A 26,435-nucleotide genomic window follows, 5' to 3' on the forward strand; every position below is an offset into this window, starting at 1 on the left:
GCCAGGCCGGAGGGGCATTGGCAGAGCTGGGTGGGAGGTCCCACCCCCAGAAAAGCCAGGGTGCTGCAGGCCAAGACTGAGGAGCATGGACAGTTGCTAACAGGGCTAAGAGGGGGCTGCCGCCTTCCTTTTAAGGGCTGGTACATCCACAGCTCCCGCGGGTAGCAAGCAGGCCCTCAGGAAGTTAACTCAGAGCACCTCATTGGCCCTGTCCCCTCGCCCAGCTCCCTCGGCCCTCATGGCCTCCTTGTGTGAAAACGCCACAGACCAAGCAAGCTGCTTTTCCTCACAGCCTCATTGTTCCGCTGGGCGCCTGTGTCCTGATACCTAAATTTAGCCAGCCAGGTCCATGCTGGGCCGGACGTGACTTCCTGGAGAAGAGCTCCAGGGCCAAGCGCCTCCCCGGAGGTTTTTCTTGCAAAGAAAACTCACGCCAGGGAGAGTTTTTTCCCACCCTTGCGCTCCTCCATCCTCAAGGCCTGACCAGAGCTGGAGATGGCTCCTGGCTCATTGAGAACAGAAGACGACAGCTTTAGAGAGAGGCTCCCGCTGTCCAGGCACACAGCTCCCCTGGGAGAAGGACCAGATAGACGGCAGCTCATGACACAAAGATTGATTCCTTCGGGAATGTCTTCAAACGAATGGGAGACCAGGCTGCTTGATGGCCAAGAATCAGGGCATTTGCTGTAGCAACCGCTGTTAATCAGTACAGTCAACCTGTGGAACTCCTTGCCAGAGGATGTTGTGAAGAACGGGAAGAACAGGGTTCAAAAAAGAGCTAGATAAATTCATGGAGGTTAGGTCCATCAATGGCTATTGGTCAGGCTGGGTAGGGACGGTGTCCCTGCCCTCGGTTTGTCAGAGGCTGGAAATGGATGACAGATGGATCACGTGAGGATTGCGTTCTGTTCACTCCCTCTGGGGCATCTGGCATTGGCCGCTGTGGGCTGGATGGACCTTTGGTCTGACCCAGTGTGGCCGTTCTGATGTTCAGTAGCTATCCCCAACTCCTGGGGTCCACCTGAGGCACCGGTGCTGAGATACCACAACGATGAGGTAAAGATGGATGGTGAAGACCGACAACAGCTCAGTCACATTAGCTCTGAAGGCCAGATCACCCTACGGTCGGCTCCCTCCTACCTCATACGTAGAGCACTGTACTGTGTCAGGCTCCTGCACCCACCACTGGCCCTCTCCCCATCTCGGAGACCCCCGGTTACATCCAGTGGTGAGCAGCACCCCTGGCGTGGCAGGATCGGATGGTGCTTTCTACATGAGCCGCAGGGCTCAGCATGGTCCCCACATGGATCCAGTCAGCCGAGGGGCCAGGAAAACCACGTGGGAGCCCAGAGCTCGTCAAGGGGGCAAGGGCCCCGTCCCAGCAGTGCTGAGGATCACGGACTGGACGGGACCTCACTGGGTCACCTTGTCCAGGGTCCTGCACGGATCTAGCTTACAGGCCAGACTTCAGCATGCAGCCAGGGCATGCCCTGCATCACAGCACGGGGCCTGTTGGTGATGGAGGGCACAGCGCCTTGCAGGGCTTGCTCAGCACCTCACTAGATTGGGCTCTGCAGCTCCAAGGCAGGGCGGACTGTGGCTAGCTCCATGTGCCCGCAAAGGGGAAATGGGAGAGCACCCAGGAGCCTGCTGGGAGGGGGTGGCGGGTTCTCAGCATGGCGCAAGCGAGCGGGACTGCAGGTCCCTGCCGCCTCCTGCCTAGGGGCAGCGGGGGCCGCACACGAAGGCTGGTTTGGTAGGGTTTATTGTGTAGCAGTTAAACATGACCAGCATGGACATTTAAAAAAACAACAACACCCACAACCCAACAAACACACACGCACACACGAGAGAGACAGACACTACGGGGACAGGGCATGGCGTCTCCATGCCTACGGGACATGGCCTCTCACACCACAGGCCTGGCGCGAGGCCGAGGTGATTTAGGGTTGACTTCCAAGCCAGTCCCCTTCCCTTGGGCTGACGGAGGCATGGATGGGAGATGAGGGGGTCAGAGGCAGCTGGCCTGGGGACACGGGAGGTCACCACCTCGTGTTGGTGCCCCTCAAGCTCACATTTAATGGGGTCTGAGGCCCAGACGCTGGCAGCGAGGTACCTAAATTCCTCTGCCTCAGGGCCCGACTGCCCAGAGCTACCCGCTGGCCTGCCTTGCCCGCGCTGGGTGAGCTGGCTGGGCCACTGAGGCACAGGGGCCCGAGTCTCCTGGCATGGGGCGCACCCTGGCACGGTGAAAGGACCCCCGAGGCACACGTGCAGGGGGTGGGGGCCGTTCCAGCAGAGCCAAGCCGCCCGGGGGAAGGCGCAGAGCGAAGGGGGCGCGGGGCCAGCCCTGACGCTCTCTCCAGCACACACCTGGGTGCTCACACACAGAACAACGTTCCAGGCGTGGAGGCCAGCGGTTCCGCGAGGGCTGGCCCCGCGCCGGCGTGCAGCTGGCCGCAAGGCGGGGGAGGCTTTGGCGGAGGCCCGCTGGGCAGGCTCCAACTGGAAACGGCTTTTTCCAAACAAAAGGTGACCACATGGGGGCTGGCGGGGAAGGGGGAGCCTGAGCTTTCCCAAGGAGGGGGGAGGTGGACGGGAAGGGAGCAACGCCTGCTACGCTCTGGGGACCGCAGGCCAGGGCCTGAGACCCGCCTGGCCGCTCTGGATCCTCACACGGCCTAGCCTGCCCATCAGGCAGGGCAGCCTGAGGAGCCCCCCCCCCCATTTCCTCCTGTCTCTGCGCGGGGGGGGCAAAGCAAGTGAAATGAAACAGCTCAGCACTGCCCCCCCAGATGCCTCGAGGCAGGGCAGCAAGATCCGCGCTAGCCCCGTCAAGCTGCCCTGCCCGCGAGGCACCAGCGGGAACGGCTCCCTTAGCCCCCGCTGGCAAGACCTCGCCCGGCCCTGGCTAGCCACTGTGGTGGGAGGGGGCAGGCTGCCAGGGACCTCGCGGTGCCACCTCACGGCAGCGCCAGGCCAGGCCACCCATAGGGGCGATGCTGGCTTACACCAGTGACTTTTGATGGCCTCTCTGTTTCTCTTTCAGCCCAAGCTGCTGTTTGGGCCCTGGGGAGGTGGGGTGCAGGGCACCCCCATGCTCCGTGCCCTGGCACAGCTGCCATGGAAACAGACTAGCCCAGGCCCTGGTTTAATGGCTGGCCGTTGGCCATCATAACAAGCCCCCTGTGGAAAAAGGCAGATTTTGCCAGGCCAGTTCTGGCCCCCGGAGACAGTAAATCCCAGCTGGCGCCCATGGGGGACGCTGGGGTCATCTCCCCGGGTCAGGGCCAGCCAGTGGGTCTGGTGCACGAATGAAGCAGGGAGGAGGATCTGCTGTAGGGACGCTGCCCTCTGGGCCAGAAAGGCCTCAGCTCCCCTGCAACGGCTGCTCTGCCCAAGCACAGTGCCTGTCCCTGGGTGCCCGAAAGCTTTTATCGGGCAGGGCCTCTGCGCTGCACGCCCTTCCCCCCCATGACGGCGCGCTCAGCCGCGAGCACCCGTGTGCGGCTCTGGGGCCTGATGCCTTCCCAGCCCCATTTCCCACAGCCCCCGGGGGACTCTGTCTGTTTGGGAAGTGAGGGGCGGGGGAGGAAACAGCTGAAAAGCAGCTACAGGACTTCCAGCGTCAGAGCGTCTTCCCAATGGACGGAGGCCCCCCAGGGAACCAACCAGCAACAGGCTGGGGCCGGGAGAAAGCTCCTGGCCGGCCTTCCCAGGGCAGGTCTGAGAGGCCTTTGCTATCTTTAGGGTCCTTCTCCCCCTCGGTTCCCAGCTCCAAGCAGTTCAACAGGAAATAAAGGCAGTGAGGTCACCTCCACTGCATCTGCCTGGGCCAGAGAGCTCAGCTCAGCGTGCCTGGCCGGCCAGCCATGCCGGGGTAAGCAGCTGCAGCCTCAGCCGCCAGAGCCCGGCATGGGCTGGCGCAGGTGGAGCCAACTTCTCTTGCACCTGCAGCTCTGCCAAAACCAGGCAGCCCAGTCCCGTCCGTCAGCCCCCCTGGACAATCTTGGCCTGTCCATGTTAAACTCCTGCCGGTTTGGGGGGGGGGGGGGGGGGGGGCGCTGAGCTCATCAAACTCATGTCACCTGTGAGCTGAGCCAGGATTGGAAAGCGGATCTCCAGCTGACACCTGCACCCCCAGCACCCTCCCCCTCGTTGTACCTGGGCCCCGAAACACCCGGAAAGCCTGGATGCACAGCCCAACAATCATAGACTCCTACGGCCGGAAGAGACCTCACGCCACCACGTCCAACCCCCTGCCCCGAGCTCCAAGCAGGACCAAGCCCAACTCAATCAGCCCAGCTGGGCTTGGTCAAGCCGGGACTTAAAAACCTGACGGCCCTGGGGAGCAGCTCCGGGAAGAGCCCTGGGCCCTGCCGCCAGCTGCTGCTCGAGGGGAAAAGCTGCTGCTGGAAGTCAGCACTGAGGGGACAGGGAGTGAGAAGTGGGGACAGGGGGACGGCGTCCCATAACGGCAGGGCAGTGTGGCTGGCCGGGAGGGCCAGGGCTGCAAAGACCACGGACTGGAGGAGCCAGGGATAGGAACGCTTCTGGACAAAGGCGTGAGAGCCACAGAAGGCCTCTGGGCCACGGAGCAGGGATTCTGCTGTGGCGACTGTGCCCGGGAAGAGGCGGCACTGGGGGACTGGTCAGGCACGAGCAACCCAGAGCAGGGATCCCCTCCCTCTTTTCCAGGGACCCCACCCGGACACAGGCACGACCCATGGCCGGGTGCCCAAGAGAAGCAGCCGCGTTGAGGAAGCATTTCGAGTCCTGTCTCTGCAGCTGGGCGTGAAGCCTTCAGGGAGCCCAGCGGTGGCTGAGGGGGAAGCTACCCAGCTGCCCCCTCCACCGTGGGGCTCCACGCTCAGGGCTCTGTGACATGGAGATGGGAGCCCACGGCAAACGCCCCATCCCAGCCCTGCAGCGGGGAGGCTGCAAGGCACCGCTGCGGCCTCCTGCACACAGCGGAAGCACTGGGAGCTAACCAGAGTGGGGGGGGTCTCCCCGCTCTCCCTCAGCAGAGAGGGGGCCAGAGGAGCCCTGGCTCCAGGCACGGGGTGGGGGGTGGCTGCAGGCACGGAGGAGTCGGGGGCGGGGCATCTCCTACAAGCAGACCCGGCCGGGCGCAGTCGACCACATGTGCAAAAATCTCGGTGTAAGGCGACCGGGAAAGGCTCCGGGGGCTTCGTCTTCTCAAGCTTCTTTGTTAGCACCATGGTGGGGGGTGGGGAGCCGGGGGGCGGGCCGGGAGGGTCCAGGCTCAGACCCACTCCTGCAAGGAGCGTTTGCAGTAGAGCAGCATCCGAGGGGCCCCCTTCCGGTGCATCTGGATGATGGCGGAGATGAGGCCCAGCACGCAAAGCAGCAGCACCAGGGGCACCAGCACCATGACGATGCTCATGGTCCGCGTGTACTTGTCGATCTGCACCACGACGTCCACGTCGCTGCCCCGGGTGGGGCCTGCGTAGTCCTCCTCGTCCTCCGCTTCCTCCTCGTCCTCCCCTTCACCCCTCCCCCGGTCAGCGCCCGTCCCCCCGCCCTCCGGGTTGAAGGGAGGCCTGTCCAGGTCGGGCCAGCGGTGCCCGGGGTCGGGCTCCGGTGCCAGGGCCTCCTGGCAGCCCATGAAGTCCCGCAGGATGGACTTGGGGTAGCCCGGCTCCGTCTTCAGCTGCTCATTGTCAAACTTCCAGTACTTGGTGCCTTTGTAGAAATAGGTGTAAGCTGGAAGGGAGCCAGGGAGAGGAGATTAGCACCACCTGCTCCAAACCACTCCCCCATAGTCCCCAGTCTGCTCTCCCGCCCCACCATGTCAGGGAGACCCTTGTCCGATATTCTGCCTCCTGCCATGCCCGATCGGCCCACTGCACTCTCTGCTCCAGTGTCCTCGCCTCTGGTGGAAGCCAATGACCGATGCTTCCGAGGAAGGAGAATAAAACTAATACACTGGCAAATGGTTTGTATGGGGGGGGGGAGGCGGAGGAGGGGTTTCCTTCCTGACCCCTGCAGGGATGGGCGGATGCCCTGAAGCATGAGAGTTGGTTTCACGCAGTGCATACGTAATTGATCGTTTAGTTATGCAGCACCCTCCTTTTGAAAACCCAGGCCCACGCGCTGAGCTGACTGCCCCGAGGAAAAACAACTCCCTTTGCTTAGCAGCGCAGCGCCCGGCTGAATGGAACCGACGAGGGGCAGTCGGCTGAGCCAGGCCACGCCTCAGCGACCAGGAAACGGAGCAGAGGAAATTGGAACTTCCTGTAACTCTCCAAGGAGGGTGAGAAAGCGAGGCCCGTGCCCTCCGGAAGCTCGGGGGAGGAAGGCAGCCTCCACTCCGGCACCCGATGCACCCGGCTCCGTGCCACGCTGCTGCTACAGTGACTTTTGCAGCCAGAATTGCACCCTCCCCGCTGCTGGGAGACACCCATAAGGCACGGTGGTTACTGTTACCCCTGGAGCCCCCAGGCCTGAACAGTGGGAGCAGCATCTTAGACTTGACTGGAGCTGAGCCCCGGTACAGTGGCGGCGAGTCTAACACAGGCGCCAATGGGCAGTGCTGGGTGACTTCCCGGCGGGGGTAGATGGTTCCTACAGAGGGGCTCTTGCATCTCACTCACAGGCATCCGAGCTCAGGAAGGCCCCCTTGGGCGTGGGAGGGATTCCCACCCACACGGTGATCAGTTTCGGGTAGCCCGGGTCCACGGCGTGGGTCTCCTCGTTAAAGCGCCAGTACCTGCACCAGAAGGGGCACCCCTGTGAGCGGGCGATACCCAGGTCCCCCCGCCCTCTCCCGTCAGAAAAGGGGCACCGAGGACGGAGCATGGCGAGGGCACCACCGCCCTTGGCTTCGACCCAGCAGGGGGCGCCCCGCCTGCTTCCACAGCCAGATGCGCAGGGACACCCACGAAACTGAGTGCACTGGGCAGATGTGGAAGGAGCAGCAGCACCCCCCAAGTTTCCCAGGAGGGGAAACTGAGGCATGGAGCCTGGCGGTGCCTTGCCAAAGTCAGTGGCAGAACCCAGGCGGCCTGCCTTCCTGGTCTGTGCTTCTGCCCCAATGCACCAAAAATCACTGGCTCCTGCCCGCAGAGAGCAGACAGCCCCCCCGGAGGTCTGAGCCCCACAGTGCTGCAGAGTAGGGGTGTGGAAGCGTGACGGGGGCCAGTGGCAGAGGGAGCCCTGAGGGGCCAACGCCTCCGGCTTTCACTCTGCCTTCCCATCAGACCAGGGCAGCCTTGCTCCAGCCAGGCACCGGGGCAGCGATACGGGAGGCAGCAAGAATTTATTTTCCCAGATCCCCATTAACGGGCTGGGGAGCAGAGGAGTACAATGCTGTTCTCTCCTCCCTGCACAGCCCCATCCGGCCTGTGTTCCACCTCAAACCTCCCCCTCTCCCATTTCCTGCTGCCCACCCCAGCTCCATCATCTCCCCTTCGTCACACGGCGCTGCCCGCCCAAGACCAACGCCAGGAGAAAGCCACAAGGCTGCAGTAACGTCTCTCAGGAGATGTGGCAGAAGGACTGGGGCTCAGGACGTTACATGTGGGGCTGGGCCCGAGCGCTGGGGACTCTACTGCAGGAAGCAGGATAATAAACGACGCTTGGCACAGACGGGGAAACTGAGGCACAGCACGTGGCCCAAGGATGCCCAGGGAGTCAGTGGCAGATCTGGGAATAGAAGCCAGGGGTCCCCACAGCCAGACTGCTGCTCTGACCCCCTGCCCACCAGCATGGCCCACAGGGGCCAACCCACCTGTCTCCGCGGAAGAAGAAGGTGTGCCCCGTGGGCTCCCACCAGATGGCCGTGTCGATCTTGTCATAGGGGATGCCCTGCCCGTAGCTGGTGAGGGGCTGCGGGTACCCGGGCTCCAGGTTTGCCTCGCGGAAGAGCCAGTATCGGTCCCCTGGGAAAGCAGAGAGGGCAGGAGGGCCACGAGCCACGTGGCTTGCGTGAGACAAGTCACCCTACCTTGCCCAGCATGCTGGAGCCCGCGGGCCCCCCGGCCTGGCACCCGGGCCCACACACTGCTCTGGCACGGAGACACCAGGTGGGCTCAGCTCAGCGCCTGCCTCCTAGCACCCGGCCCTCCCTCCCCGACACACGGCCCCCCAGCAGCAGCACCCCCTGCTGGCCAGCACCCCTCCCTTGCACGGCTACCTCACGGGGCTCCGCCTCGCCCAGCCCGGGGGGTGCTGTCCACAGGCCCTAAGCCCACCATTGGCTTAGCTTGGGGTAGCCCAGGGCTGGGATAGCGGAGTCAGGGCAGCGGGTCAGGATGAAGGGCACTGGTTGGGGGGAGGGGAAGCTCAGGGCTGGGATAGCGGGGTCAGGATGAGGGGCACTGGTTGGGGGAGGGGAAGCTCAGGGCTGGGATAGCGGGGTCAGGATGAGGGGCACTGGTTGGGGGAGGGGAAGCTCAGGGCTGGGATAGCGGAGTCAGGGCAGCGGGTCAGGATGAGGGGCACTGGTTGGGGGGAGGGGAAGCTCAGGGCTGGGATAGCGGGGTCAGGATGAGGGGTACTGGTTGGGGGAGGGGAAGCTCAGGGCTGGGATAGCGGGGTCAGGATGAGGGGCACTGGTTGGGGGGAGGGGAAGCTCAGGGCTGGGATAGCGGGGTCAGGATGAGGGGCACTGCTTGGGGTGGGGGGAGCCCAGTGCTGGGGCAGGGTTGTGGGTCAGGATGAGGGGTACAGCCCAGTGCTGGGGCAGCCGGAGCAAGGCTACGGGTCAGGACTGAGGGGCACTGGTTGGAGGAAGCCCAGGGCTGGGACAGCCAGGGCAGGGCTGTGGATCAGGACGAGGGGCACTGGCGGGGGAGGGGCCCAGCTTGGGGAGCAGCAATTTCTCCCCCCCCACCCCCCCCGGAAACCCCCGCTCTTCCCTGGCCTCTCACCTTTGAAGAAGACGAACTTGCCGTCGTGCCTCTCGTAGGCGGCATCGATGTCCCCCGGGAGGCCCCTCCAGAAGTGCCCGATGGGCATGGGGTAGTTGTCCAGCACCCGGTTATGCCGGACCCTCCAGAACCATCGGCCCTGAAGACAACAGGCCGCCAGGCTGGGTGGGCAGCACAGTCCGGGGGCCCGGCTGCCCCCCCCCCTCCCAGAACCCCCACGCTTGGCGGGAGTTAGCCCCTGCTGCCCGGGACCGCTCCCTGTGCCAGTGCGAACCAGGGCTCAGCCCCAGGCTGGGGCAGCCCGGGACACAGCTCACTGCCCCCTGGGGTGCAGACCGGGGCAGCAGGCCAGGCCCAGGGCTCCCCGGCGTCCCTGGGAACGGAGAAGGGACCGGAGGAAGGACGAGGGAAACGAGAGGATGGGGAGACGGTGCCGGGTACCTTAAACACAAACATCTCCCCGCGCAGCACAGCCACAGTGTCGAAGTCCCCATCGCAGATGTTGGGCCCGTACTGGTCGGGCCGCTCCGTGGTCCTGGGCCCGTCCGGGCTGCCTGGCTTCGGGGGCCGATCTGGTTTGCCGCGGGGAGGTGGCTTGGGGGGTCTGTGGTCCGGCTTCCCCGGGCCACGGGGAGTCACCGTTGGGAGGGGTCGGGTGGGCTGGGGCTGCCCATCGGAGGCACCTGGGAAAGAGGAGGGGGCAGTGAGGAATCCCTCCCCAGGGGCCCAACCACGCTAGCCATGTGTGGCTATTTGGCCAGGCGAGTGTGGGTAGCTGGCTCCCAAAATCATGGACATTTTCAGAACCAGGTGGCTAGTTGGTTAGTGGCCACCGCTTCAGAACTGGTTGCACCCCCTGGGTCTAAACCAACCCAGCTGGGCAGGGGCATATAGGCCGTGCGGGTGCAAATCTGCAGGCCTCTGGGCCCCACCACCCTGGGCCCCCATTTCTGTGTGCTGCACAGAGTCAGCAGGGACGAGATCTCGGCCCTCACAGCTCCAAGAGACAGGCCCTTGTCGCTCCCGGGGAATCACTGACTGCAGTACAGGGCCTATGACACAGCCTGAGCAGGGTACTCCCTAGGCAGGCCCAGGGTGGTGCCAAATTGCGTTGCGACAGGGGACAGATGTTCCACAAGCTACAGCTGTGCGCCTGGGAACACCCTGACTGGGGAGAGAACGGGCCAACTCCTTACTGCCTGTCGCAAACGGCGCAGAGCGTTTCGCTGTCCCTCTGGTGGCTCCGAATGCCTGGCCAGGTTCCCAAACCACAGCCCACGGGAAAGCACCGGCCACGCTGGGCCAGCAGCCCCCAGCCCTGTGCTCCACCCCCAGCGTGATGCTCACTAGGGCGCGGCAGGGTCTGGACCACAGTGGGCTGCCACTTCCAGCCGGGACTGGTGCCGGGAGGCTGCTCTAGATGGAAGAGCAGGGGCCTGTCTGAGGAAGGGGCCAAGGGGCACCTCCTGCCCCGCCCTCTCTGGCCTGGAGAGAAGCCAGGGGGCCCGGCAGCCACTCGGGCTAGCTGCGGCCGCGAGGGGCTAATGCTGTGTGCAGGGGCAGGGGCTCTGGCGCGGCCCCTCACTCACCGTACAGCTGCTGGATCCCCTTGAGGTCGTCTTCAGGCAGCTGGAAGTCCTCCGTGTCCATCCACTGGTAGAAGGGCGCCATGATGGCGCTGGGGTTGCTGGAGTGCTCCAGGCCCAGCGAGTGGCCCAGCTCGTGCACGGCCACCAGGAAGAGATTGTTGCCTGGGTGGGCGGGAGGGAGGGGCGGTTGGACGCAGGTGCCCACGGGGTTCACGGTCCATCGCCCTCACCTCCCTGTGCCAAGGCAGGGGGCGCTGTCCCAGGCTCTAGGGCGGGCAGTCCCTTTCCCATGGCTCTCCCCGACCATGAGCCAGAGGGGGCTGTGCTTGGGGACAAGGCGCCACGGCGAACAGCATGCCCCACGCCTCGGCAACCCCTCCCACCCTCACCACCGGGGCAAGAGACAGCTGCCTCCGCCACCCGGGCCAGCCAGGGCCCCACCGGCGTAACACTCAACTCTGGAGTCCTCGCTGCTACCGCCGGGGCTGCAGTGATCCCCCAAGGGGGCGCCCCTGCAGAAGGCAGGCCAGGAAACGAGCCAGCCCATAGCTTATGGTTGAGCTAGAGCAGGGCTTTTAACGACCCTCCCTCTGAAAAACTCTCCCCGTGTGCCAGCCAGGCTGTGTCTAGCGGCAGCTTCCTGCCAGGCCTTTTCTGGCTAGAGGAGAGAGACAGCCGCACTGGAAATCTCTTCCCAGGGGAGGCTCTTGTACCCATAGCGATCACTTAACCATCTCGTCTCTTTTCCGAACCCTTTCCAAGCTGCCAGCCCGCACGCGCAGCAGAGCAGCGGCAGCATCTCCGTCCCCCCATCCACGTGGCGCCTTTACCGAACGTGACCCCGCGGACCGGGCCCTGGTGGCTTGACAGACACAGCCTGGGCGTGGAAGCAGCAGGGGGCACAAAGCCACACAGGCCCTTCCTACGAGGGGTGGAGCTGGGAGGCCGGGGTGACTGGCTCGCCAGTGAACGCAGGGATGCTAACCGGCCTGCGTCGCTGTCGCCGGGAGGAGTTCTCTAGCCAGCTTAGGATCCGAGAGGCCTGGGAAAAGGAACCCAGGGGCCCGGCCATCTCAGCCGCACGCCTGTTTCTCTTTCCCCGACTCACGGATTCGGCCCGGGATGCGCCCGCCCCACGCGCCCCGGCGCCAGCCTGCCCCACCTGACACGTCCGTGTTCTCCAGCGTCCAGGGCTCGTCCGAGTCGAAGTGCGCGTCCCCGCCCATCCCGGGGCCGGGGAAATACGCGTGGGCCAGGAAGCCCCCCACGCCGTCAAAGGGGGAGCTGTCGCCGTGGAAACCGGAAGCGAAGAGCACCATGATGTCGGCCTCCTTCCTCCGCTTGTGCCGGATGTCATCGTACGGGAGCTCCTGGAAGGCCAGGGGCGTGGCCTGCTCCCACACCCGGAAGGCCCGGCGAATGGCCTCCGACGAGTGGTACCGCCCCAGCTTGTCCATGTAGTTCTGGATGCTAGAGGCACGAAACCGCGTGTTCGAGGGGGGTGGGGGAAGGAGCGTGCAATCGCTGGTGGGGCACAAGGGGCGGGGGCAGAAGAGGGACTGGCCGGGCCATGAGTTATAACCAGTTTCAAGCTCTTCTCCGGCTCCAACGCAGGGGGAACCGGCTCCCGCTGATGTCAATGGCAAACGGGCCGCTGGCTTCAGCGGGGAAGGAGCAAGCTCCCCGCGTCCCCGAACGGCCGCGGAGCCGGGAGCAAGCTCAGGGGCAGCCACGTGGCGTGGGGTGGGACCCAGAGCCGGGCCAGCGGGATACCCCAAGCTCTGTGATACCCTGGGGGCTCATGTCTTTGAGTTCTGCTTGTCCCGAGGCAGAAGGCCTGAGATCGCCGTTATCGCCTCCTTTCGTGCCTGGGGCTCCCTCTCCCAGCACTGCCCCGTGCTCTATAACCCCTTCCCGGGCTGGGGGCAGAGGCAGGAGGGAGCAAGGGAAGCCACAGAGCCCCGGCCCCGGAAGGGAAGCCGTCGTCAGGAGGCCATTTGCCAGGGAACAGCAGCGCTTGGGCAGGCAGCCGTGGCAGCGGCTTGGGGGGCTTGATTTGCAGCCAGGCCCGGACAATGGGCCCTCTGCTGTACGTGCCTCGGCTGAAGTATTGCCCGGGGATTGCAGACTGATTCGTGGTTGCTGGACCCCACCCCTCGGCAGAGCAGATTCGGGGCCCTCCCCCCGCCGCCCCACCTGGGGGGTACGCCCCGGGCAGCACCCCACGGCGGAGCAGGAGCAGCCCCGCTGCCGTCCGTGGGATGAGGGGCCCCCGAGACGGGCGCGAGTGAGAACCGGGCCCCGCAGGCCCGGCCAGGCGAGGGGGGCCAGGCCGTGCTCCCCACGACACGGCTCGCCCGTACCTGAAGGTCAGGTGAGACTGGCTCCAGCGCCGCCCGGTGAGCGCGTACCGCTTCCGCCGCAGGTTGGCTTTGAGCTGGACTCCAAACTGATCCGGGACCCCGCAGCGGGGCCGCTTCATCCACCTGGGGGAGCCAAGCACAGCGGCCACCAGCTGAGGACAGAGCCTGGGACTGGAGCCAGGATGCAGAGACCGGGGGGCTGGGGCAGGAGGAGCCCAGCCCCCAGACGCTGCGAAGGAGATTGAGGGGGCACCCACCGGTTGCCCACGTCCCCCCATTGGGGGGGTGTCCGGCCGTGGGGAGGGTCCGGTGGCAGTTGTGGGTGGGGAGATGAAGGCGAGGTCTGGCAGATGCAGGGCATGGGGAGCTGGGGTCCTCTGGGGCTGCCGGGGGAGGAGGTCAGCACCCTGGGAAAGGGGCCCTGGGCCACTGCCTTGGGCTGGCCCTCCCACCCCCACCTCTGGGACTGCACAGCCAGTGCCTCCTGTGGGCGCCCCAGGCCCAGGCAGGAGGGGAGGGGAGGGGCGGGGGGCTAACGCCAGCCCCTTCCCCGGGCTTACAGCTTGGTCTCCTCATCCAGGACGCCCGTCACCGTGATCCCGTAGAACCTCTGCATCTGGGAGAGCGCGGCGGCGAGGGTCTGAGCCGAGCGCATGGTGGACATCTGCCGGCTGGACTGCGGGAGGTAGCCGTAGAGCCGGAGCCAAGCCTGCAGGGAAGGCACGGGGGTCATAGGCGGAGCCTTCCCCATCCTGGGGAGGAAACGGCGAACCCCCCACTTCTAGCTCAGGCCTCGCTGTGGCTACCAACCTGGTCTGGAGCCAGCCCGTTACCCCGGACGGGAAAGTCTCCACGGCCCCATTTCCCTTCCGGCCCACAGGAAACAGCCCCCTGGGACAGTCCCCCTCCATCTGCCCCACCACCAAAGCAGCAGATCCGCTTTGCCTCGCATGCGCCCCAAGCTCCAAAGGGTCCGGTTGAGCTGCTAGTCCCATGCTGGGAACTGTTCCCCCTAACCCTCCCCCCACAGCCCCAAGGGAGGAACAAGGGGCAGGGGCCCTTTGGCAGGTACTAGGGTCACGCAAATCAGGAACTCCAGAGGCCTGGCCCCCTGCCTGCTGTGGGGGCGGTTTCATTCCAGGCCCAGGCGGCTCTCAGGAGCCGTTCCTCCTGCCCTTTGCTTTTATACCTCCTACCTGCCCCCTCCCTTTGGCACACCCGGCTCTGCCAGGCTGCGGGCCAGCACGGCTCCCCCCCCGCCAGCCGGGATCACAAGCCCGTACTCGGGCCTCCCTGCTGGGTGGGAACAACTGGCAACCAGCGTGTTTGTCAGAGGGAGGGGTGGAAAACCGGGCTCCGGGCCAGTCACGTGGCCGGCGAGATGCCAGGAAGCACCAGCCTGTGGGCATCAGTTTGACGGCAGCAGGCTGGCCGGGGATATCGCCCAGGAGTGGCACACCCAACGGGGGGGGGGGGAGCTGGTTGGGAGGTTACATTCATGGATCTGTGCCACGCCACCCACACCAGGCCGCTGCCTTGAGTCCTGACCCGGATCCCCAGCAGCACGGTTGTTTCCTCACTTCTCACTGGGCTCTCGCCACGCCCAAGAAGCCATCTATAGACCAGAGAGCCCTGCAGAGCTCTGGGAGCTCCCTACACGGGCAGCTTCAAAGGGGGCTGCGTGCTGAAGAGGCAGATTAACGCCTCGGTGAGTGGCAGAGAGAAAACGCAGAGCAAATGGCAGGCTGGGAAAAGCCGGCGTTTGATCTGATGAGGTGCGCCTGACGGTTCACAGGGGGGAGGCAGCGCTGGGCACTAGCCTGGGAGATTAGAGAACTGGGATCTATTCCTAGCCCTGCTGGGGAGGCGCAGCAAAGGAAAACCTGCCCACGCCGGCCCGTTCAGGCTCGCAGGACTTGGCTGCAGGGCTGTTTCTTCGCTCTGACTTACAGGCTTGGCTTCGAGTCCAGGTTCTTGGACCCTGTGAGGAGGGAGAGGAGCCCCACAAGCCCAAGTCAGTTGGCCCGGAGCAGCTGCAGGGTTTTTGTTGTTGCACAGACGTACCCTGGGCATGTCTCTGGCCAGCAGGTCTGGAAATCTGACCATGGAACTGAAAGTCGGGCCCCTTAAAAACCTCCTTTTCAGAAGTGCCGAACCTCCATCCCCAGCTAGGGATGCTCAGCGCCCATGCAAATTAGGCTGCCTACTATGCTGCCTCAGTTTCCCCAGGAGTAAAATAAGGACCCTGATACCTGGTATGGTAACATGCTTTGAGCTCTAGGGGTGGGAAGCAAATCAGAGCCCCAGCCCTGCGCTGAGGGGTTCACAGCCCAGGCTAGACCCCAGGGAAGAGGACAGAGGGAGGACCAGAGGGAGTTCGGGAGAGGGATTGTTTTTGCCCGGGATGCTTCCCATTAGCTCAATTTCTTGTAATATCTGCAGGGTGGTAACCGGCGCCAACACCGCAGAGATGGGAGGGCGGGTTTAAAGGCAGCAGCGGGGAAGGAGGCAGCTGCTTTGCGTGAAACACCTGGCTCCTCTCCTGAAGCAAAAATCATTGGCCCGAATCCTTCCTAATTCTGTCATGGAGCTGCCGGGCCTTGACAAGGGGCCGAGGGCCGAGGCAGCCAGGCGGTGGAGCACCCCCTGCCCCACCCACTGGGTCGGCTGGAGAAGTGCTTGCTTCCTGCCCCCAACCTGCCCGGTGCCGGATCGCAGCCAGGCTCACCCTTTCCTTCCATGGCTGCCGGGGACAGCCCCAGAGGGGCAGGGAGACTGGAGAAGCTGCAGCCGGGATCCGCATGGCGGAGCCACGAGTGGGAGACTGCCACGGAGCTAGCTGCCCGGGAACCGGCCCCCCGGGCCTGGCTCTTTCCACTCTGCTTCGCCGGCCATCCCCGAGCGAGGCGAGCAGCCCGCCCCGCATCCAGGGCTGCCTGGCGACAGCCCAGGCCGGAACAGCTCGGCTTCCTTAACATCGCCTTGGCAGAGCCGAGGGGTCGAGCGCCACGTCCCCCACGCGAGGCCTGGCGGGATCGCAGCGCACCTCAGGATCGGGCCCACCCCACATCTCCATTAATCCCAGTTGCCTGGCAACCGCTCCAGATCAATAATGACCTCAGGGGCCTGCCACAGGAAGGACCCCCGAGTGCGTCGGGGCTGCGCTCGCACACGGGCAGGGTCAGGCCTCTTGCAAATCCCGGCTGGGAGCGAGGGCGGGGGAGAGGCTCTTGGAACCCATTAGGAGCAGGGATCATGTTTCTTCTTGCGCTCGTATGAGACAACGGCCTGCGGGGTTTCTTCCCTGCTACCGGCCCCCCGTCACGCAGGCGGCCAGACCCCTTAGAGCTCCCCGGCGCAGGGCCGTCGGATCCGCAGGCAGGAGGGGTCTATTGCCATTTGCCCCCCGAGGGCCCTGCCGCGAGGCGCCCCGGCCCACACGCTCAGCAAGACCCCGCTTCCCTGGCAACGGACGAGGGGGAGAGGAAAGGCCCAGGCACACAGGTCCCTTGGGGAACGAACGTAGCGCTCAAGCCCCAAGGCCATCGCAAGGGAAAGTGTGCCCGGCCCCTGGTGGCAGGGTGCCACCCCCGGGCTTGGGTCCAGGTTCTAGGACCCTGTGGGGTAGGAGGGCCCCAGAGCCCCACAAGCCCAAGTCAGTCGGCCTGGAGCAGTAGCAGGGTTTTGTTGTTGTTGCACAGACCGACCCTGGGGGAGGATCTGACAGGCTACCCCACAAGCTGGGACAGGCAGTGCTGAAAAACCCAGCCCCCGTTCAGCGAGGCTCTGGGTGCCACCCATGGGCCCCCTGCAGAGAGTTGGCCACTGGGCAGGGGCTGCGGTAGGGAGCTGCTAGCTGCAACGGGAAGGCCTGGGCCTAAGGATGGGGTCTGGGGAGGAGCTCTCTTGCCTCCTCGAAGCCTGGGTGCCAAGAGGTTCCTCCCACCCCGGCGGCCAGCAGGCTCCACGCTGTAGCTGGCCATGGCAACCCGGCCCGGCTGAGGGAAATGCTACCTCTCACTGGCCAGGCTGTGTAGAAATCTCCTGGGCTCAGAGCCACGTGGTGGGAAGGCCAATGGGTTTCTACCCATCACAGACCTTTGGGGGCAGAACCCAGATCACCCGCGTGGCCACGGACTCAGCCTGCAGGCCCACCCGCCTGGGATGAGTGCCCAGGGAGGACGAAGGCATGGGCCCCCAGAGGACAGCAGCCAGGCCAGAGAGCACGCGCGGAGGCCAGGACCGAGAGTAGCTTGCTCCCCTGCTAGCACTGCACTGTGAAACCGGCACTGCATAGCGCCTGTAACCGTCCCTCGCTGTGCTACACCCTGCCAGCCCCTCAGGAGTACGCTCTGCACAGGACCCTTGCTGCAAATGGCAGCCAGTGACGGTCCCAGCTAGAAAGCTGCCAGCAGCAGGTCGGGTTTAACGCCGACGTGCGTGCACCCTCGGGGCTGGGGTATTTCCTCACACAGCTGCAGTGTCGTCCCCCCCCGCACTCGCTACCTCCCTGAGCTGAAGAAAGCTCACGCCAGCCTGCTAAAAAGGGACCTGGACTCTGCCCTGGCTCCAGCACCAACGGGCCGCTGAGAAATCTACCCGGCCAGGGGCAGCGCCCCGGCCACGCTGTGAGTCCCCCTTCTCGCTCAGGCCTGTCTTGCCGGTGCGCTTGACCCCGTCAGCTTAGAGCAAGATCCGAAAGCTGTTTGAGGAGTCTGCTTGAAGAGCCTAGGAGAGTGCAGCCATCGGGCAGATCTGTATTGGGCCCTCACTGTGGGGGGGTGCACCCCACCGCTAAATCCTGCCCAGCAGCCCAGGATTCAATAGCACTGAGCTGAGGTCTGCAGAAGTTTCTCTCATATCCAATACTAGAGGGCACGGATGAATGACATATAAAACTGAATACGAGCACTTGCAGTAGCCCCTTGCTAGTTTATTTATCTGATATTATCCCCAAACTTAAAATGTTAATGTTTTTGCACTGATATGAGGGGGATGGCGAGGGGCCTGCTACCAGGGGTGGGGGCAGCTAGGAGGTCCAAGCACTTCGGCTGGCTGTTTCTGCTAAAACAATCTCTAATGAAATCGATCAAACGGTGATATTTTGATGGCCACCATTAGGCTTCAGGGTTAACAGCCCCGCTCGAAACATTCCAACCTCTCCGAGCTATTGGTGCCGGCTATCGCCAGACCCAGGCAGACCACACACCGCATTGGTGTGTCTGCCATCTGCATGTTTAAAGTTTCCCCTGTGATTGTGAGGACTAGAAGCAGAACCTTCAGTACTAACACATCCCGAACCTGGAGCACAATCCTGCAGCAGGCAGCGGATTCCACGGCAAAGGACCACTGAAGACGGGGCCTTGGGTTGTACACAGAGGGCATTTGATTGTCAGCTGCCACTAGGGGTTGGGATGGCTGTTTCCCACGGATTTGCATTGGAGGAGGGTGTCCAATCCTGCAGCTGGTACTTGTGTGCCCACGTGACTGGATGCTCACACCAGGACACTGTGCAAACGGACTGATGTAACTAAGACCACTTAACTGGGGGTCTGAATCTGAGGGGAGCAGCGCCCTACAAAGCCCCACTGACTCCAACAGGAGCTGCCTGCCTCCTATCCAAAGACTCGCTACTAATACCTAGCTGTTGGAGCAAAGTGCTGGCAACAGCACGCTGTCACAGTGCCTGTGCAGGGCACACCTGCATTGCCATCTCAAAGCACTAGCGGAGTTTAGTCCCATTTGCAGGAAAGAAAGGTACAGAAAGGGGAAGGAGCTTCTGCAAGATCCCACAATGAATCAGCGGCAGATTTCCTGCCACCACTCCTGCTGCTGTGACCACTAGGTAACCCTGCCTTCCACACACCTGGGAAAGGGAAGAGCAGCTTTTGTAGATATACAAACATTTAAAAACTCAACGTGGATGAGGTTTTGTGCCAGATGGGTTGTGGACAGTAAAGTAAAACCCACCCAGGTCCTCCCCTGGGGCACACTGAATACCAAGTGGAGAAAATCAGACTTTATGGTTTTTGTCCTACACGGGGGCTGCATCTAGACTGCCATGATTTTGCGCAAGAGAACATGGAAAAGTTTTTCCATTAAACGTATTTGTGCAAGGGAGCATCTACACTGGCATGTGCTTTTGCACAAAAGCATCCGTGCCAGTGTAGACGCTCTCTTGTGCAAGAAAGCTCCGATGGCCATTTTAGTCATTGGGCTTTCTTGCGCAAGAAATTAACGTTGCTGCCTACACTGGCCTCTCACGCAAGAGGGGTTATCCCTGAGCGGGAGCGTCAGAGTATTTGCGCAAGAACCACTGATTTTGTACATTACAAAGTCCGTGTTCTTGCGCAAATACTCACGGCCAGTGTAGACAGGTGGCAAGATTTTGCACACGAGCGGCTGCTTTTGCGCAAAATCATGCCAGTCAAGACGCAGCCAGGGTGTTTTCACCACCACGTCAGTGTAGAAGCAGCAATTTCCTATGCATGGGAACAGCATCCCCCCTGTATTGTAGCGGATGACAATCCAGTGCAGGGACTCAGATTTATTACTGTTAAACCAGTGTTTAGCTGCCCAGTTGTGCAGCTGCCCAGTTGTGCTGCACATACTCATGACAAGAGGTGTATGCCCTGAAGCGCTTGCACACTGTTATGGACAGGACAGACAGGGCGAGGGAGACTCGGAGAAGTGATTTGCCGAAGGTCACACAGCAAGTCAGTGGCAATGCTGGGACTAGTGCAGTGACTGCACCAGTGGTACGAGTATCCTTAAGGATTCTGGAGAGAGGGGGAAGAAGGAGGTGGGTATGTCAACACAATTGAAATTTGGAGAAAACTGGATTTGTTTTACGTTTTACAGTGCTTTCTTATTTTTGTACTTTTTACACCCCAAAATTCCATCGCCCACCCCACTGTGATTAAGTTGTTTAAACAATGTGTAGCAATAGTAGAAAAAAAGTGTGTGTGCGCGCGTGTGTGTGTGAAGACTGTGGGTACTGGGAGTGTTCCTCTTTTTTTTTTTAAAAAGGGGTACTTTATTAAAAAAAGGTTGAGAAACACCGGCTTAGAGCACGCATTGCGTGACTCCCACCTCGCCGGCCATCTTTGCCTTTCAGCGATCTGACGCAACTGAGCCATGCTCATTTCATAGCCCAAGCCCTACCACAAAACTCCCATTGTAACGCAGCTCAGTGACACCCACGCTGTAATGCCCAGCATTTTACAGCGGGCAAGGGCCGTTGAGTGCAAACACTTGCTGGAGCCGTAACCCTTTCCAGGCACCAGGCCCGATGCTCAGGCAGCTAGTTATTACTTGTTTGGTCTTGATCCATGCCTGCAGCTCCATAGTTCAGCTACAAGGCAGTGTTCCCTGTAAACGGTGCGCTTGGGCCGCCACTCAGGAGAAAGGCAAATGCCACCTAGCTGATTAGCAGTGTGCCCACAGACAGGCTTTTTGTTTCTATTGGTGGTGCACATTCACACCTCTCCCGTGCAAATAATTTATTCCACACATGGATGGACAAAATTAGAGAGAACATTGATCAACATTGTTCTAGGAGCAGTACAAACACAGGTCAAAACAATCCCTGGTCTTCAGAGGAAGAATGGGAGGTTGCACTGAATCCATCTGATAAAAAAACCACTGCTCACTGTGTCCTGCTATTGCTACCGCATCCTAGTTTCTAGTGAACTCCCACTACAATGCCGCTCGTTTTCAATCCAGGCCTGGAGTGAGCATTGTACAGTCTGCTGCCCCCTACTGGACACCTGGCCTCCTGCACGCTGTGAGCTGCCTTTTGGCTGGACGTGGCTGTTAGCTGCTTGCTTTTTGTTTTCTCTGTAATTCATTTAAGATTTGTAGAGGGCGGAAACAGCAAAGCACCTTTCATTTGTTTGACATGAATTTGGCCACTGGGGCACAGGAGAATGAGTCACAATTGCACAGCAAATATGTGCACCGTGTCACGATGCTTGTGCTTGCAGAGGACCACGTGCAATCACTAATTGTGCGTGCTAATCGAACACACATTTTTATGCAGAAAACAAGGCTCTCGGGAAAGATCATAAGCTATCAACCAAAGACAGCCACACGTGCAGGGTCCTCTAATCCCACCCCATGTCTGCCACCCATCAACCGTCACTGCATATACTAGAGGGGCCCTCCGTTCAGCCAAGGTGACCCCCTGAAGCATGCTCTCAAAGGTGGGTTGCTGCCTTGCCTGACAATTCCCAGAGAGCAGGAATTTTGTGCCAGAGCCATTGTGGGTGGCAGCTGGGAGCTGGGTGCTACGGAACGCTGCTGCTGCTGACCCTGCAGCTGAGAAGGGCTCACTATGCTCTCCCCCCTCGCCATGCTTCCCGCAGCAGTGGAGGCCAGACTGACCGCTGGGATCCGGCCAGTGACAGGAACTAAGTGAGCCCCACTGGAACCTCCAGGGTTCACGACGAGTTCACCCAAAGGATGGGCAGAGATTTGGTAGATTCCTGGCACGGGTTAGGGCTGGAGTCTATCCAGACTCCTAAGCACTAGTCCCCGGGTAAGGGCAGGTTCGGGCTCTGTGCATTTCCAGAGTGGGCTGCGCTCCCAGGCAGGGCTAAGTGACAGGAACCGGCTGGGCGGAGGGGGAAATCCAGCTCTGTAATCCGAGCCCGGTAGGAATTCCCTGCCCTACCCAGCCCAGCTCATGACAGTCAGGTCAGGACTTGGCAGCTGCTGGGCACACCGGTCCAGGAGTCTCAGAGTAGGGCCCCAGCCAGAGCAGAGGGAAAGACGCATCCAGATTAGACTGGAGACAGGCACAGCTTGCGAGCGGTGATCTCCCTGCACCAGCCTGGCGTACGCTCCACGCACACGGCTCAAGGGCAGCAGCCAGCCAGACACTCGTCCCCAGGGAAACGGCTCTATGCACCCATGTGATCCTCACGCAGGGCCCGTCTCTCCTTCCCCAGGCTCTTCAGTTGCTGCTTTCCCCAGCCTGGCCAAACTCCGAGGCGCGTGCACTGGTGTTCTGCCCAGATTGAAGGATGGGAGCGTCATGCCAGACGGACTCCCGCTCGGTGCGGCCACAGAGCCAGCGCAAGCGTCCCCTGCCATGCCCAAGCCCAGTTATCCCCCGCCCCCAGCGTGAACCGGGACAGGACAGCTCCATTTGTAGGCCCAGCCGATCCTTTGCCTCTCCCATGTAACCACCACCAAGGGGCCAATGTGCTCGGGGCACCTAGTCATTAGCTCCTGGCCGGGAAGAACGGTACGGGCACCATGTCACACAACTACTGGTTGGCTGCTAACGGGCAGGTCGCTAACCCGCCTGCAGCTGGAGCGTTCGAGAGGCCTGCCAGGTGAACGACGCTGGCGGCTGTTCCTCACCCCAAAATGAGTCCCCCACCCTCCTCACAAGAAGGGTCAAAACATGATTTTTTAAAGTCTTATTTCCTTACTAAGCCCCTGCTCTCAGGGCTGTGGGGGAGGAGGAGGTGTGTGTGTGTGTGTGTGTGTGTGTGTGTGTGTGTGGGGGAAATCAGAGCCACGCCGTGGATCAGCCTGGGCCCGAACTGCAAACACATCTCGCTCAGCTCTACTGCCTCACGCCACACATCTGCTTGTGAAAGACTCCTCCCCCCCACATCGACTTCCCTGCGGTAGAAGGCTCCCCTTGAACTCAGTGGCGAAACTGCCACACATTTGCCCCGTGCTCCTTGTTTGAGTCTCAGGGGCAAGAAGGGAAACACTTCAGGAGGCACCGGCCTCGCTCCCGGCTGCTGTGACTTTTCGGAGCTGGAGGGTAGAGAGCAGAGCCCCTTGGGCAGGGCGAACCTCTCCGGGGGTGGGCAGGACAAGGGACTGCACCAGTATAAATCCGGAGGAATGCTTCCTGCCTGCCCCAATCCCCCCTTTGATTCTCCTATGCACAGGAGGACCGTGGGGAAAACAGGACACTGCCCTGAGCCGGGAGAGGCCGGTGCCTACAGTCATTCCCCGGGGCAGCTTTCGCCTCCCCTAAAGTTCAACCATCTCGGCTCCATCCAGCCCCTTCCTAGTTTAGTTGCGGTCTCATCACAGCTCCCCCAGCAGATTGGAGTCCTCGTCTACAGCAGCCCCTGCTACTCCAGTGCCCAACCAGGCCACCCCTCGCTGTCCCAGTCCCGGCCCTGCGGCACCTCAAGCCTCTGCCTGGCCCACGGTGAGAGACCATCATGATAGAAGCCAGCCAGCACAAAGGGAGGGACTACCAGACTGTGTCCTGGTTCCCTTTCAGACAGCCACCTCCCATCTCACCCAAACACCACCCTGCTCCATGGAACCGGAGCACGAGACTAAATCCAGCCAGGCGGGTCTGGTGCACGGCCACGTGCTTCTGTGGCCGACCACCTTCCCCGATTAGGCCACATGTCAGCACGTGGTACGGATCCCTTCCCAGAGCCCCGTCGGCACCTTCTCTGCTAACTGCCGGAAGGGGTCCCCCTGGTGAAACAGAGCTGCCACCCTCTTGCAAGATCAGCTGCATGAGAGCTCGAGGCTGAGACCAGGACATGCCCTCTCCCCTCCTGCAAGGCAGCAGCTTCTGCCTTTGTCTCTGCACCGGGAGCAGGTTGACTTTTCTTGTGCCACTTGGCTCACACCCCCCTCCCTGCGCACACATGCCCTTGCGCGAGTGATAGACAGGAGGCTGGGAAGAGACTGTTCACAGCAGCTCACAGCTGGTGCAAAGGTGAGGAGGCGAAACTGAGACAGGGGAGTGGCCACCAGCCAGAACCCTGCGAAAGTAGCATCTGCCTGGGAAGAGCGAATCCAGTGAAGATGGGATCCAAAGGTCTTGTTACAGCTACACACAGAACTATCGAGGGGATCGCCCAAGGGGGCAACAGGCTGGAGACGGGAAACGTTGACAGACAGACACTGGGGCAGCGCAGGGCGTTCATCCCCAAGGCCCAATCAAACCCCAGGACCCGGTTCTTTTCCTTTGTCTGTCCATAATCATTCAAAACTCCACTGGCTTTTCACGGATCTAACCCCCCAGCCCTGGCACAGCGACTGCCCGCCACAGGTCTCGTGTTGACCGAGCGCTGGGGCCAAGGAGACCGGCCGGTCGGGGCGCTGAAGCCGGGCTCGCCCACCCTCGCTGCTGCCCAGGGAGCTTGTGTAATGGGTGGGCAGAGCGGAAGCAACAGGCAGGGTCCCAGCACAAGTGCAGGCACATCAAGGCGAGCCCGGGAGAGGGGCGAGTGCCGGGCGCTGCGCCGGGCAGGGCGCACACACGTCGGGGCTGCCCGCCCCACACCCGCAGTCCCTCCCCAGGAGAGCCAGCCCCCGGGCCACTCCGCCACGGGCAGGCGAGCGCCCCTTGCGCCCCCGGGGCGAAGCAAGGGGGCTCCCCGCTGCCCCTGCCCTGCGCCCCGGGGCCCTACCTCGGCGCGGACGTCTCCATCCCCCGCCGCCTCGCCGCGCCCCACGCTGGCCAGCAGCAGCAGCAGCAGGCTCCAGCCGGGCAGCCCGGCGCTCCGCAGCCCGGCCCGGCGGCCCATGGCGCTGCCCGTCGTCCCGCGCCCCCGGGGGCCAAGGTCGCCGCTGCCCGCCCGGCCGGGGGACGCCGCGGGAGGCTCGCCGGGCCCCATGGCGCGGGGCCGCCGCCTTTGTCTGCTGCTCACGCGCCCCGCGGCCGCTCCATGGGGCCGGGCCGGGCCTCGCCAGGCGCCCCGGCTGCAGCGCTCGCGGCCTCCGGCTCCGTGCGGGCGGCCCCGCCTGCCGGCCTGGGCGGGCTCTTAAAGCGGCAGCCCCGAGCGGGCGGGTTACCCCCGCCCCCGCCCCGCCGAGAGCCAGCGGCCCGCCCCCCCCCCGCACCCGGCCACACCCCGACACAGACCCCCCCCCCCCACTCAGCCACACCCCGACACAGACACCCCCCCCCCGCACTCGGCCACACCCCGACACAGACCCCCCCGCACTCAGCCACACCCCGACACAGACCCCCCCCCCCGCACTCGGCCACACCCCGACACAGACCCCCCCGCACTCAGCCACACCCCGACACAGACACCCCCCCCCCCGCACTCGGCCACACCCCGACACAGACCCCCCCGCACTCAGCCACACCCCGACACAGACACTCCCCAAACTCGGGCACACCCCGACACAGACACCCCCCCCCCGCACTCGGCCACACCCCGACACAGACACCCCCGCACTCAGCCACACCCCGACACAGACACCCCCCCCCCCCGCACTCGGCCACACCCCGACACAGACCCCCCCGCACTCAGCCACACCCCGACACAGACACCCCCCAAACTCGGGCACACCCCGACACAGACACCCCCCCCCCCGCACTCGGCCACACCCCGACACAGACCCCCCCGCACTCAGCCACACCCCGACACAGACACCCCCCCCCCCGCACTCGGCCACACCCCGACACAGACCCCCCCGCACTCAGCCACACCCCGACACAGACACCCCCCCCCCGCACTCGGCCACACCCCGACACAGACCCCCCCGCACTCAGCCACACCCCGACACAGACACCCCCCCCCCGCACTCGGCCACACCCCGACACAGACCCCCCCGCACTCAGCCACACCCCGACACAGACACCCCCCCCCCGCACTCGGCCACACCCCGACACAGACCCCCCCGCACTCAGCCACACCCCGACACAGACACTCCCCAAACTCGGGCACACCCCGACACAGACACCCCCCCCCCGCACTCGGCCACACCCCGACACAGACACCCCCGCACTCAGCCACACCCCGACACAGACACCCCCCCCCCCCCGCACTCGGCCACACCCCGACACAGACCCCCCCGCACTCAGCCACACCCCGACACAGACACCCCCCAAACTCGGGCACACCCCGACACAGACACCCCCGCACTCAGCCACACCCCGACACAGACACCCCCCCCCCGCACTCGGCCATACCCCGACACAGACCCCCCCGCACTCAGCCACACCCCGACACAGACACCCCCCCCCGCACTCGGCCACACCTCGACACAGACACCCCCCCCCCCCGCACTCAGCCACACCCCGACACAGACAGCCCCCCCCCGCACTCGGCCACACCCCGACACAGACACCCCCCCCCGCACTCAGCCACACCCCGACACAGACACCCCCCAAACTCGGCCACACCCCGACACAGACACCCCCCCCCCCGCACTCAGCCACACCCCGACACAGACACCCCCCAAACTCGGGCACACCCCGACACAGACCCCCCCCCCCCGCACTCAGCCACACCCCGACACAGACACCCCCCAAACTCGGGCACACCCCGACACAGACACCCCCCCCCGCACTCGGCCACACCCCGACACAGACCCCCCGCACTCAGCCACACCCCGACACAGACACCCCCCCCCCGCACTCGGCCACACCCCGACACAGACCCCCCCGCACTCAGCCACACCCCGACACAGACACCCCCCAAACTCGGGCACACCCCGACACAGACCCCCCCCCCCGCACTCGGCCACACCCCGACACAGACAACCCCCCCCCCCGCACTCGGCCACACCCCGACACAGACCCCCCCCCCCGCACTCAGCCACACCCCGACACAGACAGCCCCCCCCCGCACTCGGCC

The 26,435-nt window shown here is 63.3% G+C and overlaps 1 protein-coding gene across 1 annotated transcript; it reads right to left on the minus strand.

Annotated features, from left to right (window-relative positions):
• Positions 1–1,748: 1,748 nt before the first annotated feature.
• MMP15 (matrix metallopeptidase 15) lies at positions 1,749–24,590 on the minus strand. Its single transcript, XM_075940462.2, has 10 exons — positions 24,255–24,590; positions 13,407–13,555; positions 12,847–12,969; positions 11,646–11,953; positions 10,484–10,645; positions 9,336–9,577; positions 8,895–9,033; positions 7,754–7,904; positions 6,618–6,733; positions 1,749–5,727 (listed from the first exon to the last, which is right to left on the minus strand). The coding sequence occupies exons 1-10, from the start codon at positions 24,459–24,461 to the stop codon at positions 5,267–5,269; spliced, it is 2,058 nt and encodes a 685-aa protein (XP_075796577.2). The 5' UTR covers positions 24,462–24,590; the 3' UTR covers positions 1,749–5,266.
• Positions 24,591–26,435: the final 1,845 nt, after the last annotated feature.

This window comes from Pelodiscus sinensis, chromosome 12 (assembly GCF_052426305.1).
Source record: "Pelodiscus sinensis isolate ZL-2025 chromosome 12, ASM5242630v1, whole genome shotgun sequence".
Classification (NCBI taxonomy): Eukaryota; Metazoa; Chordata; order Testudines; family Trionychidae; genus Pelodiscus; species Pelodiscus sinensis.